This window comes from Halichoeres trimaculatus, unplaced genomic scaffold, assembly GCF_033239565.1.
Source record: "Halichoeres trimaculatus isolate MK-OKI-2021-1 unplaced genomic scaffold, fHalTri1.1 fHalTri1_scaffold_12, whole genome shotgun sequence".
NCBI classification, from domain to species: Eukaryota; Metazoa; Chordata; class Actinopteri; order Labriformes; family Labridae; genus Halichoeres; species Halichoeres trimaculatus.
In genome coordinates, this window is record NW_027437190.1 from 2,005,912 (window position 1) to 2,023,413 (window position 17,502).

Below are 17,502 nucleotides of genomic sequence, written 5' to 3' on the forward strand. Positions count from 1 at the left end.
AACAACAACAAAAAAAAAAAAAAAAAAAAAAAAACAGTCCTCCATCCCATACAGGCACAGTCTCAATCCTTCAAAGGGGGCTTGATCAGCCGACCATAACGACTGTGCTTCACAGTGACCGGGGAAGGGAAAAAAGTAGGAACAGGGGCTGGGGGACGCCCCTGCCATCGACGAGACCGGACAGATGGGGCAGGAGCAGCCACTGGGGGGTTGTTGGGACTGGAAACGGGTCCTGGGAGAGGAACAGACTTGGGAGGTCGTCCACGGCGGGGAGGCAGAGCCAGCTCAACTGGCTCTTCCTTCAGTACATGAGCAGGCTTAAGACGATCCACTGAGACCCGCTCTGGATGCCCTCCCATGTCCACAACAAAGTTCTTTGACCCCACTTCCAGAACCCGGAAGGGTCCGTCATAAGGGGCCTGCAGGGGGGAACGATGGGCATCATGCCGGACAAAAACATAGTCAGCAGACATTAGATCCTTCGGTATATAGGTCTGGGGTAGACAGTGATGAACAGGCAAAGGGGAAAAGGCAGTGGTGGCATCTCTGAAAGCCAAGCGCTGAGCAGACACAGACCAGGGTGATGAAGCTTTTGGTAGAAACTCCCCAGGAAGCCTCAATGGCTGCCCAAAAACAAGCTCTGCAGAGGAGGATTTAAGGTCCTCTTTCGGGGCTGAACGCAAGCCTAACATAACCCAGGGAAGGCGGTCCATCCAGTTACTGTCCTTAAGGGCTGCACGAAGGGCAGCTTTCATGGAACGATGAAACCGTTCACACAACCCGTTGGCCTGTGGGTTATATGCAGTGGTGCGATGGAGCTTCACCCCTAAGTTCTGAGCCACAGCATTCCACAGCTCAGAGGTGAACTGGGCACCCCTGTCCGAGGTGAGGTCAGATGGTGTCCCGAAACGTGCCACCCATGCAGATATGAATGCCCGGGCTACTTCTGCAGATGTAGTTGATGACAAGGGAACAACCTCTGGCCACCTAGTGGTCCTGTCCACCATAGTGAGAAGGTGAGTAAACCCCCGGGATTGGGGCAGTGGACAAACCAGGTCCACGTTGACATGCTCGAACCGCCTCTCTGGAATATGAAATGGCTCTAGAGGGGCCTTGATGTGACGGTGCACCTTAGAGCGTTGACAGGCCATACAGGAAGCAGCCCATTGCTTCACATCCTTCCTGAGGCCCGGCCAGACAAACTTGGAGCTCACCAGCTTAACAGAGGCTTTAACCCCCGGATGTGACAGGACATGCATGGCCTCAAAAACTCTGCGTCGCCAGCCCATCGGAACCATCGGCCGAGGCTGCCCTGTGGAGATATCACAAAGAAGCGTGGTGCCGCAGTCGTGAAACTCCACATCCTTCAACCTTAGGCCTGTCTCCTCCTTCTTAAACGCCTGAATATCCACATCCACCAGCTGGTCCGCGGCCATGGCAACATAATCGATCCCAAGGTGCACTGAACTAACATGTACCCGGGAGAGGCAATCCGCCACCCGATTGTCCTTTCCAGCCACATGTTGAATGTCTGTGGTGAACTCAGAAATAGCAGAGAGTTGACGCTGCTGCCGTGCCGACCAGGGTTCGGCAGTCTTGGACATAGCAAAAGTAAGGGGCTTGTGATCCACGAATGCGGTGAACTGGCGACCCTCCAGCATGAACCTAAAGTGTCGTGTAGCCAGGAAAAGGGCCAGGAGCTCTCTATCAAACGTGCTGTACTTCCTCTCACTGTCACGCAGTTTTCTGCTGAAAAAGGCAAGAGGCCGCCAGGATCCTAACACCCACTGCTCACATACTGCACCCACTGCATAGTCAGAGGAGTCAGTAGTAAGAGCTATAGGTGCAGTAGGGGAGGGGTGTGAGAGCATGGCGGCGTTGGCCAAAGCTGCTTTGGCACCCTCAAACGCCTGGACCCTCTCTGAAGACCAGTCCACCTCCTGGCTATCCTTCTTCCCCCTCAGCGCTTCATACAGAGGGCGCATCAGTTGAGCCGCTCTCTCTATGAACCTGTTGTAGAAGTTCACCATACCCAGAAACTCCTGCAGGGACCTGATTGTGCGGGGTCGTGGAAAAGCAGCTATCGCCTCAACCTTAGCCGGCAGAGGGACAGCTCCTTCAGGCGAGACACGGTGGCCGAGGAAATCGATCGCTGGCAGTCCAAACTGACACTTGGCTGGGTTCACAATCAGTCCATGCTCACTCAGTCTCTCAAAGAGTTGGTTAAGGTGTGTCAGATGCTGCTCAGCAGAAGCACTAGCCACCAGAATGTCATCCAAATAGACAAACAGGAAAGGCAGATCCCGCAAAACAGAGTCCATTAGCCGCTGAAAAGTTTGTGCTGCCCCCTTGAGGCCGAAAGGCATACGCAGGAACTCAAACAGTCCAAAGGGGGTGATTACAGCAGTCTTAGGCACATCCTGCTGAGCGACTGGCACCTGATGATAACCCCGCACCAAATCCACTTTGGAAAAAATGCAGGCCCCAGACAGATGTACAGAAAAGTCCTGAATGTGTGGAACTGGGTACCTGTCCGGAGTAGTAATGTTGTTAAGGCGACGGAAATCCCCACAGGGACGCCACCTGCCATCAGCCTTGGGCACCATATGCAGTGGGGAGGCCCAGGGGCTGTTTGAGCGGCGCACAATGCCCAGCCGTTCCATTGCAGAAAACTCCTCCCTTGCTATAGCCAGTTTAGCAGCATCCAGACGGCGTGCTCTTGCATACACAGGCGAACCAACAGTGGTGATGTAATGTTCAACTCCATGCTTGGCCACTTTAGCAGAGAAAGTGGGGGTAGTCAGAGCTGGGAATTTGGCCAGGAGACGCTGATAAACGTCCCCTGTGGCAAGCATGTTAGCAAGGGGGAGGGGTCCCGGCCCCCCCAGTGTACAGGGATACGTAGCAAAGGACACCGCATCAATAAGGCGGCGGTTTGAAACATCCACCAGCAGCCTGTGAGCGCATAAAAAATCCGCGCCCAATATAGGTACGGACACAGAAGCAAACACAAAGTCCCATCCAAACTGGCGCCCATTAAAACACACAGTCACAAACCTGGTGCCGAATGTACGAATGGGGGTGCCGTTGGCCGCGTCCAGCGGGGGTCCATGTCCATTCCCCAGGGCCTCCGCGGCCGAGGCAGGTAGGATACTCCGCTGTGCTCCTGAGTCCACCAGCAGACGCCGACCGGACAACGAATCCTCAATAAACAGCAGCTTATCAGCGTTGCCAGCACTCACAGCCGCTAACGAGCGCCGGCCCTCCCGTTTCCCTGGACAGCAAAAGAGCAGGGCGGGATACACCGCTTAGCTTTCGAGCCAAAACGGCGATGATAGAAGCATAACACGCCGTCCTCTCTCCGCCGATCCGACACGGCAGCCACAGGAGTCGTCAGCTCCTCCGCTCTCAGGAGAGGGGGTTGGGGTGATGATACAGCCTGTATACTATACTGGCGGGATGCTAGTAGGATCCGGTCTGCTTCCTCTGCTAATCCGCGGTAATCTTTGGTGCGCACAAGCGGTGAGTTTGCCAGAGCTGTTCGTACCTGAGGCGGGAGCTGCCGTAGGAAGAGGTGCACAAACAGGAACGAGACGTCACCTGCGCCAAGTAGCGCTAGCATATTCTCCATTAACTCCGTGGGCTTGCTGTCTCCTAATCCGTTAAGGGACAACAGGCGATCTGCTCGTTCTGTGTCTGAAAGCCGGAACAACCGCAGGAGCTGTGCCTTGAGAGCCTCGTACTTCCCAGCCGCCGGTGGCTCCCTCAGGAAACCCATGACTCTACGGGCAGTTGACGAGTCCAAGGCTGCCACCACGTGGTAATACTTTGTTTCATCCACCGAGATCCCCCGGAGGTGAAACTGTGCCTCGATATGCTGGAACCACGGCTCCGGGTCGTGCTGCCAAAATTCCGGCAGCTTCATTGTAGCAGCAAAAACCGCCGGAGAACCAGCAGAAGCTACTGCTGAGGCTCCAAGCCCTCCGTCGCCACCGGCTTCAACCGACATAATCACGTCAGGGTCACCAATGTGGAGGTCGATAACAAAAGAGACGAGCAGACTCGAGTATGGAGGCTCTGAAGTTTACTGTGCGACTTCCAACCCACAAAACTCAACAGCACACTGATCTATATCCAGCCCTGGTCTCACGTCATCACTTAACTCACTTCCTCCTGTCTATTTTAGTGTGAGATCTCCCTCTAGTGTCCACTACAGTATATTGACAAACTAACATAGCAGACATTATAAGCATAATTCTCAATTTCATTTCCATCACCCAAGAAGGCGCAACTTGCTCATTTGAGTGAAACAGGGGAGGGGAAAACAGCTCATAAAGTAACAGAAGCTACTATGTTGCTAGGCGCCGTCCTGTTGGCTATGGCTGCTCTCTCTTCTTTGTCCTTTTCTTGTGAATTTTTCATCTCTTTTTCGTCATCTTTGTATTTGGAGTGGATCATTGTTGGTCATGGACAACAAACTTTTTGTGGCTTCAGTGATATTTTTGCTACTTTTTCTCCTGTGTTGTTTATTAATAAATAAATAATGTATAATAACTAATTAATTGATTAATTAATTGATAACACTAGGAGACAAACAGAAGTGACAGCAGACTAAAAGTAATCAGAGAGGTTTGAAAATGCTGATTGAAACAGATGGGTTTTGAGTTTTAATTTGAATACAGCAAGAGTCAATGTCTCTGATCTGAGGTTGAGGTGAGTTCCAGAGTTGGGTAGTGGAGTGACTGAAAGCTTTGCTCCCCATGGTGCTGAGATGGGTGAGGGCACAGAGAGGTGGAGAGAGGAGGAAGATCTGAGAGAGCGGGACAGGGTGGCTAAAGAGGGACGGAGATGATTGATGTTATGTAGATGGAAATATGCACATTGGGTTATGTTATTTGTATGAGAGTGGAAAGAAAGTGAGCTGTCAAGGATGACACCAAGACTCTTAACCTGAGGGGAGGGGGACACTGTGGAGCTGTCTATAGCTGTGTTTCCACCAAGCAGACCGGTGCGGTTTGTCTCAGTACGGCGCACATTTTGTGGCATTTCCACTGACTTACCCTGGGACAGATCCCCAAATAACTGAGATGAGCCGTCCCACTTTTTGGGACCCTTTCGTATGGGTGCCAGACTGAACCGATCCGCTCTCAGAAGGTGGAGCAACAACACTGCAGAATGCTGATTGGTCGAAAGAATCACCACTTGACCCCCGACAGCGGCTGCATTTCTCCTGGTGGCACACAGACTTCTCTGAAATAAAGCTTGAACTTTGTATCAAAGAGCTACATGCCAATCACAGAGAGGACGAAATGCTGCATGTCCTCCATCATTTCTCTTTGTTTGCTGTGTTGTTTTTTTTCTTCTTTATTGGATTTATTAGCGGGGTAAACTGTGTCGGGCTGCTACAGCATCACACTATTATTTAACAGGAGCAGCTTTCGGCATCCGGAAAGTGCACAGTTTGCCATGTTCGAACTGAAACAGGAAAAAAGGCTTTCAGTTACTTTGCCCCTTCTGATTGGAACACCCTCCAATCTGAGCTGAAACTCTCAGAACTTGTTTCATTGGAGGCCTTTTGTTCTTCCCTAAGAAACCGACAATAAAATTCTATTGAACAGTGCCTCTGTTCTTAAACAGTAAGAAAATAACTCCTGCACTTCATTTTAAAAAAATTGTTCTTATATCATTATTTTGAATGTTTTTGTTCCTGTTTGCTGTTGTCTTTGCTCACTATGTTGTGCTGCCTCTTGGCCTTGTAAAAGAGGTCTTGATCTCAACGGGTCTTCTTACCTGGTTAGATTGTGTCGGTTAAAGGCCACCTTCTGCCTCTGGGACCACACAATAAAAGTATGCAGACCCCTCACACTCCTCTGTATCAAAGAGCAAAAATGCACAGCTCTTCTTACCTGGTTAAATAAAGGTTAATAATAGCCAGTCACTAGCTACCTTACAGGGATGATAATGTCCATTGGTATTCATGTACAGTTTAACCTTTTTTTCTTACTTTATTATTTTGTGATAGCTTTATTATTACAATTTTTTCTTGATAATCATTCTGTGACATTTGACCAAGTGACAAGCTGTGTGACTACTGGCAAGAATTGTTGCCAGTCATAAAAACGATATTTTCCTCAAAACAAAGTACAAAATGGAAAAATAAAGTCAAATATGTATATATATATATATATATATATATATATATATATATATATATATATACATATATATATACATATATATATATATATATAAATATATATATATATATATATATATATATATATATATATATATATATATATATATATATATATATATATATATATATATATAGAATAGAATAGAATAGAATAGAAAATAATAGAATAGAAATAGAATAGAAAATACTTGATTTATCCCAGAGGGGAAATTCAGGAGTCACAGCAGCATTTAAGAAAACAAAAGTAAGAAAGTATAGAAAGTGCAAAAAGGTCCACAAGAAATTAGATGAAGAAATCCCGTCCACTACTCGTCCACCACTCTCCAGTCCAGCCAGTCTCCACTTCCACAGGGTCCAAAACTGATCCTCCCCAGCAGTCTATTCAGTCTCTGTCTCCTGGATCCTGTCTGCCCACAGCAGGTGAAGCTCCTCCAATGTGGCGCCTGCGTCCGATGTCAGCTCCGTCAGCCACGTCTGTGAACAGCACGATGCCGCTGGGTTAGCACGGCTAGCTCATCCATCCCCCGGAGCGAGATCCCATGTTCCCAACAACGATGGATGGAAGGACAGGTCCACGTCGTCACCTCCCAGCTCACATCAGAGAACCATCACGTCGTCCTCACCTCCTCCTCCTCAGCTCGAGGGAAATCATCAAGCCCTACACTAGTTAGCATTGACATGCTACAGGATGCTAACAGCTAATTTCACATGTAAACATTGCAGCCATGGTTACATGTAGGATCTCCAGACAAACACAGGAGAAAAGTAGTAAAAAATATCACTAAAACCACAAAAAGTTTGGTGTCCATGACCAACAATGAACCATACAAAGTGATGATCCACTCCAAATACAAAGATGACGAAAAAGAGACGAAAAAAATTACAAGAAACGGACAAAGAAGAGAGAGCTGCTGCAACAGGCAGCTACTTGGGCAGCGCCTAGCGACAAAAAATAAATAAATAATAATAATAATTATATATATATATATATATATATATATATATATATATATATATATATATATATATATATATATATATATATATAAAGAGGGATTTATCTGATAAAACTGTCTGCCTGACAACTCTGAAAAACAAAATTGGGCATAAACAGGTTAAGAGCAGTCAGCTAGTGGGGCTGGCTCTGTAACTGTGGACTTCACTGTGGACAAACAGGCAGTGAGCTAACTACAGTGCTCAGGAGCTTCTGCTGGGTACAGAGTGTGTGTGTGTGTGTGTGTGTGTGTGTGTGTGTGTGTGTGTGTGTGTGTGTGTGTGTGTGTGTGTGTGTGTGTGTGTGTGTATGTTTTGTATTTTTTTTGTTGTTTGTTTTTTGGTTTTGACTTGGTGTGTATGTGGTTTCTAGTATTTCTGGAGCCATGAGAGAGCACGATGGGGCAGAGACGGAGCTGACACAGATCTGGTGTGAGCCTGGCATCATGACAGTTCTGTGTGATTACAACACAATACGCGTTCAGCTGCCCCACTTCCCAACACATGCAGAACTGAAACCTGACGTATCCAAGACCTTAAAGTGGACATGACTACTCAGACCTACCCACTCTTCAAAGTCCTGTCATTCTGTTTTTTCCACACACTCTGCATACACTGGAGAAACAAATAAAATCTTCTGAAGGGTTATTTTTTATAATCACCTTGAACACATGCGTGAAACACCAAAGATTTACCTCATCCTGCCTCTCCCCTGCCTGTCAGGTACATGCATGCCGGAAAATTCCCTGGAAGGGAGTGGGCGGTGTGACTGTCCTTCCTTATCTCTCATGAAAAATCATGCTGAGCTGGTTGTCCTTTGTTTCAGAGAATGACCACCCTTTCTCTGGAGAGCAGGCCTGTGGAGTCAGAGGTCAGCTCGGTTCTCTCCCCATGAGACTGGGGGGGGGGATTATAAGAACTGCTAGTATAAGAACAATCATCATATTTTAGATACAGCTCCTCAGTAACAACAGCTCAATCTATGAGCAACAGAAAAAACTTAATCTGCCTAATGCGGGATTAAAAAAAGTCAACAGTCTTGCAGTTTTTTGACTGTGTGTGTGGCTACCAGTGGGTGTCTATAAATAAATCTATAATGGCCTGGAAATTACTTCCAATCCCTCGGCTGAAAAGCAATCTGGACAACAAGATGACGACAGCTGGCTAATAAAGATTTAAGGAGCAATAACTCATCAGGCAAATAAAAGCCAGATTTCAATAATACATCACTGACAAAGAGCTGGGCTTCTAATAAGAAACATTACGGAAGCATAAATCGAACAAATAGGCTCCAGAGTGTCTCATCTCATCTCTTTTTCATGGAAATATTTCAGTGGGTGACAATGGGACCTGATGGAGTTTCTGTAAGTTATTAAGAGGAGAGTCAATCAAACCTGTGGGAAGACAGTCAGCCGCCTGCAGAGCTACAGTAAGATGAAGGATATAAATAACTCACTGATGAGACGGCTCCTCACACAATACTCAACACCAAACCAAGTGACAGCTTCAACAATGCTCATACATTGATTGACCGACCAGAGAGGTGGTCTCAGTCTGGGGGGGGGTCTGACTAAAGAAGAAGAAAAGCCAATGGCTGACAACAAATTGTCATTTGAAACTTGATAAATGAGCCGTTGATGAAAGCTAAAGCTGTTTTTTCTTTTTTTCTGTGCTGATTCTTTCCAAATGTGTGTTTCACTGTGGGGATGGGCTTGGTTGAGTGTAGCTTCTGGAACTTCTGCTTTCAGATTTTAGCACTTTGTATCAGCTTCATTTTTTAGGGCTAAAGCTGTCATTATCTCTCTTAACTTTGACTTTGTAAAAAAGTCTGCCTAACTCAACGCTTTCTTAGAAACGATCGTAGAGCTACTCTTCATTCTGCCTCTTTCTTTCCAAAACAGGACCTGGGCCCATATGCACGTTCAGTCATTAAACATGGGACCATTAGTCCTAACATTCTGTTATGGCCCGTTTGGCTGCAGCGTTAGCGGCATGCACAACTGCAAATAATCAGCCAGTTAACTATTTACACCACGAAAGAGATGCAGGTGCAAATTACATCATAATTAAGGGGAACCTCCTTGAAAACAAAATTGAATTGTGCATGACTACCACCCATAAACAGTAATAAAACTGGCGAGTGGTGTGACTGAGAGAAGATCAAGAAAGTTTTTTTTGGCCGGAGAAATCAACATTTTATTACAAGAACACTAAAAAAGCTGTCATAAGTGAGTCAATCATGTAAACAAAGAGAAAGAGAAAGTTTGGCGATCTTGAACAGAGTGAATGCATGTGGTGTTTCTGAGCACAGAGTAGAAAACCTGAATAATAAAATCAGTTATATGAAAGCTGTTTTGCGAAACAAGTCCCACAGCAATGCCCCAGTACCTCCAGACTTACAGCTGTCAAAGGACATTTAGTGTGCTGACTTCCTTTTTGAACTGCCGTAAGTAAACCTCCATGAAGTAGGAGTGTAGGACTGTGCAGGCTGGTCAGTGTCTGCTCCTGCTCAGGCAGTCCCATCTATTTTGATACCAGCCACAGAATAAGCAGCCTTTTCCACTTCCTCCTCCTCATCTTCATCTTTCTCTTCCTCATTGTCTTCATTGTCCTCATAGTCATCATCTTCCCTATTGTTGTTCTGTTGGTTTCTGCCACCAGACACTAAGTTCTTCCAGTAATCATCATACCCTCCAGACACTCCATCATAGTCATCATCATCATCAGCACCAGCCTGGCGGCCAAACTTCAGCGTGCGAGTTGACATGCTTAGGTCTTTGGCCATCTCTCCAAAAGATTGTCCACTGTCTTTGCATATTTTGTCTCAAACTGTAATGTATTGCACAGTGTCTGCCTTTGAACAGCTGAACAGGTGCGTGTGTACCGCTAATCAACTTTTTCTTTCTCACCATTAGTACAAACAGTCTCTTTACCCTGTAATGGCTTGTCATGCATAAGGGCCCTGGTGTAATGCAAAAGCCCCATTTCCACAAAGCAGTCTGGTTTAGATCAGTAAGGTTTGGTACAAGCTGAATCCACAGCCAATTCCCTTGTGGTAGGCGGCATGTAGGCCAGGTGCCAACAGCTGCGTCAGCAACATAATGACATGACACCAAAGCAGCACGACACAGTGTACACCGCTAATAAATTCAACAATGAAGAAAAACGCAACACAGTAAACAAAGAGCAACAATGGAAGACATCCAACAATAAGTCTTCTCTGTGATTGGCATGTGGCTCTTTGTTACAAAGAACAATCAAGCTTTGTTTCAGAGAAGGCTGTGTGATGCCAGAACATCATGGTGATCACCCTGATCAATCTGGTTAGGAGGATGCTTGCGTGCAGCTCTCTAAAAGCCATGACCTGAAAGAAGCTGAGGATGACTTCAGCAGACGTCACCCAAACTTTATTTGACACACAGTTCAGGCCTCACCTCGCCACGTCTTCCAGTTTGAGTGCAGCAGGGGGAGGAACACTGACCTTTGGAGATTCACAGCACTTTGATTGGACAGGAACGTCTGTCATGACGACTGTGTCTCACACACACACACACACACACACACACACACACACACACACACACACACACACACACACACACACACACACACACACACACACACACACATACATGCACACAGATTGCTCACCACACACTGAATCATGGTGTAATAACAACTATTCGACCTGCAGTGACGTCACTTGGTTTCCTCACTTCAGAGGCTTGTTTCAAGCTGCCCTCTGTGGCGTGGTGATGTAGTGTCAGATAGTGTCCCGTAACATCATTAGTATCCATCCAGACACATTAACCTCACGCCATTAATTAGGCTATCAACGAGCATTAGCCTCCACATGTCCCTCGTCCTACAAAGGCCTGACAATAGCCATGAAAGCCTGACACTCTGATCACACCGTCACACACCTCTTCAGGAAGTGTCTGCCTGCTGGTACTGCTGCACAGCCATCAAACTGAACACACACACACACACACACACACACACACACACACACACACACACACACACACACACACACACACACACACACATTAAGACATGGGGCTATAATTTCGTGGCAGGGGGCGCAAGCCTGGTGCACCCTGAGCAGTGTTAATTTCGTGCGGGGCACTGCCTTCGGTGCCAATTTGACAATTTGGTAGACCGTCTGTGCAGAGATGGGTGTGACGGCGCGCCAGGGGGAGTTGACGGTGCACCAGGGGGAGGTGTCAGCAGATTCATGTTGGCGCAGTGACAATTTTTTGCCAAAAAAGTGCGCTGAAAGCTCGCCAGCTCCAACCTGGTCTATTCTCGGGACAAAGCGGAGCGCACCCCACGCAGCTGTAATTTGGTGACAGGCGCACATGTGCGAACATGTCATCAAAGCCTCAGAGGCAGGTTTCCAGAGTGTCAGGCACATTTTAATGCAATAAACAATCACAGCAATCACTATTTAATGTAACCGTCTGAACCAGCTTATACATTTATATCTATATTAACTGTCCCGTCACATCTGATGTCAGATTAAAGCCGTTTGTCATAATGGAAAGTTAACCTGACGGCAGCTGGAAGTTTGATGCACATCTTACAATTAAACAATAAACAGCCTTAACATCTGATACTGAGTATATATCTGGTTCTCTCATTTCATTTAATTCAAAGAAAAGAGAGAGAGAACAGATGAAGTAAAAAGAGACAAAATAAATGTATGTCACTCAGGATTTACCCGTGATTTCCCATATTTCTCTGTTTTAGTCTTTATTTTTAACCTGATCTAAAAAGATGGAGTACATTATTGTAAGGAGGATGAGGTGGAGACACCGGGAGAGTATACAGTATATCACCAAAGGTTCTGCTATTTGGTGATGACAAACCAGGAGTGCAGGTGGATCAAAAGTATTCTGAATGGATAAGCCAGCTGTGTAACTGTCTCTTCATTTTGTTCTCCTATTAATGACAAAGGAACAGATTACATCTGTCCTGGGAGCTGGCCCACAAGGTGACGCGCCTCGTGTCCTCTGATGCGCCCCGCTGTCCATTCTCCTGCTGCAGGGACAGCGGCTCTGACCGTCTCCGCTACCGGGTCTTTCCAGCACACTGTTTCTGCGGTGCTGGGGATCAGTCAGACCAATCAGACGCTGCGCCTCAATCACAGGGCATTTAAAGGCGAGGAGAGGCGCTCATTTGATTGGTAAAAACAGCGCTTGGCTGTGTTAAACCCACTCATGGCTTTTCTCCTCCCTCTCTGCCATTTGCGGGGAAGGAGGTGTGGACGTGCTCCTCTGCGCTCCTCTGCACCTTGACTGCGCCTCTCTTGGCACTGCAGAAAACTTGCAAAGTGAAGGCTGGCGCAGGGCAGGTGCGCCTGCGCTTGCGCCTGATCTACAAAATTAGAGCCCCATGTGTCAGGTCTGTAGGTCCAGGAAGTGACTTACACAAACAATTTTATCAATCACTTATTCTACATCAGACTAGCTGTTCTCCTACAAGTCTTTCTGAAATCACCCAGTCTCACTGCCTCTGTGTGAAGCTGATATCAGAATCAGAGAAGAGAGGCTGGAAATGAGGTCCAAAAGCTGAGTAATGACTCAGCGTAATGACACCCACTGACAGATCCACAGCAACAGCACACCCACTGTCATCCTGTGAAACTGTGTCATTCACAAGCAGCACTCTTTATGACCATATGACTTCATTAGTCCACTGATTTAATGTTAGGATTAGTTATTGACCAGTACAGCCAGACAGCGTTTGATTTATTCGAATCTGTGTAAATCAGAACTTTCTATTTTTGCTCTTTTGGTCGGGTAGTCTCTGATAACAGGACATCCAGATCAAGATAGTTAAGGAACTGCCTAACAAGTGACTCTCACACACATGATTTCTCACTGCTCAGATCAGGCTGTTGTGGATTGTGGTTGTGGGAGTCTTGTGATGGTGAATTTCCTGCATCACTCATCAACATGTAACAGACACTACAGGGCTAAGAAGTCAAGAGTGTAAAGATTCAAATTCCTGACTTCCACCTGCACCGCTCACACACCAGCTCATCCCAGCTCTCCGCGGACTGTTGGTAAGGGAGCTGGTACGGCATGATGTTTATGACATTAGAGGACCACAGCAGACCCTGAATCAATCGTTATCTTGACCCATGTTCCCTCTGCTAAGATGGATCAGAAAGGCTTTTGGACCTGGACTGTGGCATCTGAATGGGGCTATTTATGGATCAGAGTGGATTGATCAGTTCACAGACAGATTCAGGGATTTCTACAACATATGAATATGCAGAGGTTTGAAAATTTGCACACCCTCAGTCTGAACATCCAGCATTGGTACTTTAGATCCATGTTTACAATAAAAAAAAGTAAAGAGTACCCCTCTTTAAAGTGTATTTCCAGTATGTAAAAAAAAATAAAAATCTTCAAGACCAGTGTGACACAAAATGGACTTTTTGGCAGTAGGTCATGTTAAGTTTCTACCAGAGGGGGAGAATTGGGTCTGAAATTAAAGCACAGTATCCCCTCTTCAAGTGGATAGAAGACCAGAGTAGGAGCTACCATCATGATGAGCCACCTAGAGTCTGTCATTATATGTGAGAAAACAAGAGGACTAGCAGAGCTTTAATATATGCTTATAACCTTTTATTAGAAATAAGACACATTCATTTTGTGCTCTGAAAACTGTACATTAACAAAGAGGTGACCCCAGTAAAATAAAAAGAGGAGTGAGGAGGGCTGGAAGGGGCATGTGTAACAGGGAGGGCAAGGATCGGAGGGGTCAGAGGTCAGGGTTCTCAACAAATACAGATTTGAGGGAGTGACTGGCGGTGATATCAAAACACACACTGTTACATTGCGATACAGAACACTCGTATAGTCCAGTACCCTGAAAGGACAGGGTGGGAGAGGGTGGGAGTGGGTGGGAGGATCAGTATCAGAATAATCATGTTCATATTAATAATAATGAGAACAACTATCCCCAAGCACAGTAAGAAAGATATTTATAGGCTAAAATCCATTCTGTAGAACTCTGTTGAAATAATTACAATGCTGTACATCAGGACTCCAAGTGAGCCTTGTGCTTTCTCTGTGTGCAACCCTCTGATGAACTCTGCACATATCAGGATCATCTTCACACCCTATATATTTATAGATCTACTCATGTATTCACCCTCTGTGATGCAACACACACATACACACACAAGAACCCTCTTCATAAGCATCTTTGATCATGTTTTGCATTTACTGTACCGAGCCTGCTTGTACGTCCGAACAGCGTGACGCTGATGTCCATGTTTGTGGCATTGAGGTCTGGGGCTGGCGAGGGAGCAGAGCCTGCCAGCCCGCTCTGCGACGTCTCTGAGGTGTTCATTGGTGCTGATTTGGCTCATGGTGACGCCTTACTCGTCCCGCCAGGACAACAGGGGATAAAGAGCCAGCAGGATCGGGGCAGGTGTGATGGGGAGGGAACTGCATTCTTGGGGCACATGGGTGCATGTTCTGGCAGTCTGCCTCCTGAAACACTTGTTGTAATCTCTTTTGAGGTTGATATTGAAGAAAAAATACGTCCAGAGGCATCTGGAGCTGTGTACAACATCAGCGTTCATCAGGAGAAAGAAAGGGCCAAACGGTGAGGCAACAATACTCTCAACAGTAAAAAAAAACAACATTAAAAAATAAAGGACATAATCATTGTTATTACACTGTACTCATTGAATTCAGGGGTAAACATTGCATGATTACCATTGCTATGCTGTTTATTATAGGACTATATGATGCTCATATAGCAGCTAATTCCATCTCCAGTGGGAGCTGTTGGTTATCTGAGATCATACACAGAAAGATGACCAGCAGACTAAAACCGCGTCCAAACATAAAAGAAACAACACGGAAAGAGACGCCATGGTCCTGCTCTCTTTGTTCATCAGTTCTCTCTCCTCCCTCCGCCCCCCCTTCTTCCTTCATCCTGCCTTTGGGTAGAAGTACAGAGCAGGGCAGTGTGTGTGGTGTATCTGCTTGTTTGTCTGGAAAAATTAGGAGGTTGTGGGTTTGAATCCGGAAAATTATGGTCACACCTCCGTCTGCAGGTCCATTATCTCCTGACCCACCAGGGGGATGGTGGCGCTGTTCTTCTCCCACTCCACAGTCTGGAGCTCCAAAGGGGAGGCGGCCACAGTCTCCAGGTCCTTCCTCACCCAGGACGGAGGGGAGTGGGTCTTCCTGATGCCCTCCCACGCCCTCTTACTCGGGGTCTGCTGCTTGTCCTGAAGAGACAGAGAGAACGCTTGTTTCTGAGGCTGCCTTTGCTCTGTGCTGTATGTCAGGAGTCAGATTGAGAGTTCCTGTGCTGATCCTACTTCACCTGTCTGTCCTTCCTACCTTTCCTCAAAGGACTGTCAGAAAACTACGCCTGGCAAGAACTTTTACTTTTCCACACGTCCTTGAATGTTGCAACTCAAAACGCTGATCCGCAGTCAGACTTTTTGGGTAAAAGCTTGCTGCAGGAATAATTTTAACCCTGGAGTCTGTCATTTTAATTGCCATGTTGTCCTTGTTTCTAACCTTATACTGATGTCTTAGTTTTGTGTTATACAGGATGCAAACAACCTTTGAGGCATCTGCTCTGATGCTGCAGAGGGACATCCCTCTTTGTTACGCTGCTGTAAAAGTCTGGGCTCCTATATTAAGTCATAAAACATGATGAGGAAGTGAATTTCTTGCATTCATGTGAGCAGATAAAAAGCAAAAAGTCTTCTTAAAGACTTATTTTGACTTCCTGACATACATTTCAGATCTTAGAATTGGATTTCAGTTGTATTTTAAAGCACTTACTCCATTTTCATACTCTTTAAAGGTCCCATGTTGTGCAAAATTTAGTTTAGACTGGTTTTGTAACTGTAATATGCATCCCCAGCCTGTCTACAAACACCCCCCATATGAGAAAATTCTATCGTCTCCTTCCTTGCTCCAGACAAAGCTTGCTTTCAGGAAATATGTGCTCAAACATGCGGAGTTGAGATCTGCCCTGCATGACGTCATGATCCTAAAAAAGCTACTCCTCCAGGCCCACCCCTCGTACTGCCCCTTCTGTGCGGTGCGTTTTTCACTTTGGCTGCTCGGCTGTTTCGGTGAATTGAACATGGCGAAGGTACGAGCGAAGGTACGAGTGAAGCACGGCAGTTGCTCTGTTGTTGGCAGCACAAAAGAGCACAGAAGTCTTTTTCTAACTCCATCTCATGAGGTTTTGAAGATACAGTAGATTAATTTTACTTTTGATGGAGATGCACCCACAACAGCTCCTAAAATGTTGTATGTGTGTGCTCACCATTTCACTTTGGACTGCTTTCTCAACGAGGGCCAGTACAAAACAGGATTCACCAAGAACCTGAAGCTGAAGCATGGATCTGTACCAACTGTCTGTGACCCAGCTACATACGTGGGAGCTGTTAGTTTTACTAATTTATGTTGCTTTACATTATGCTCTACCTAACGCGATAGCCTGATGATGAACGTGGTTTTAGCATGGCAGCTAACGTAAGTTACGGTTTGTAACTTAGTTTCCTTACACTACTTTAACACACATGAGTAAATAATATCAGGGGACACTAAAGAGAAGATATATGGACATATATTTCACGTGAAGCTAGCTTTATATACATGTTATCTTTTGTTTGGACAGATGTGACTACTTGTCGCGGAAGCCCTCGATGGAGCTAATGTTGTGCTACAGGGTAGCGAACGCACTCTCAGCTGTTATAATGGACGTTAAGACCACAGACACCACTAATGTGTGTTACTGCTGCAGTTTAGTTTGCCTGATAGGTGTCCCTCATGGTACTGTCTGGAAAAAGTAACAGTCCAGGCTGGACACAGTTCTTTCTGCTTGGTATGGACATATAACTCTGGTTAGCTTAGCACCAAGCTGCTAACGTTAGCGTTATTTACCTGATGGTAACTGCAGCAGCATATCAAGACACATAATATTTGTTACTAACGTCCTGCTGTAGCCGTAGAGTTTTGGATTTCTTCAGACGCCTGTCCTTCTGGGTCAGACTCTGGACCAAAGTGGTATCATTGAACCACAGCGCTTCTATGAGCCTTATCTACGCACTCTCTGTAAACACCTGAGCATGTTACTGGAGCGAAAGCCACACCCTTATCCAAAGAAGTTGTGAAGGAGGCGTGGACAAGCCAGCTCATTATCATTTAGAGTTACGCCCACAGAAACAGCTTGTTCTCAGGAGCGCTCAGGAGAGGGGATTTACAGAGTGGCTGAAGTCCAGGAAATAACTGGATTTTGACTGTACTGGGACC

General features: G+C 46.1%; 1 protein-coding gene across 12 annotated transcripts in view; it reads right to left on the reverse strand.

Moving 5' to 3' along the window:
- Positions 1-13,808: 13,808 nt before the first annotated feature.
- The window catches only part of adgrb1a (adhesion G protein-coupled receptor B1a), a 224,402-nt gene continuing 220,708 nt past the window's right edge, over positions 13,809-17,502 (reverse strand). For all 12 annotated transcript variants that reach the window (XM_074684037.1, XM_074684032.1, XM_074684031.1 and 9 more), the window contains one exon: positions 13,809-15,452. In XM_074684037.1, coding sequence (XP_074540138.1) covers positions 15,258-15,452 — 195 coding nt within the window. In that variant the 3' untranslated portion in view covers positions 13,809-15,257. The remainder of the gene's footprint in view (positions 15,453-17,502) is intronic.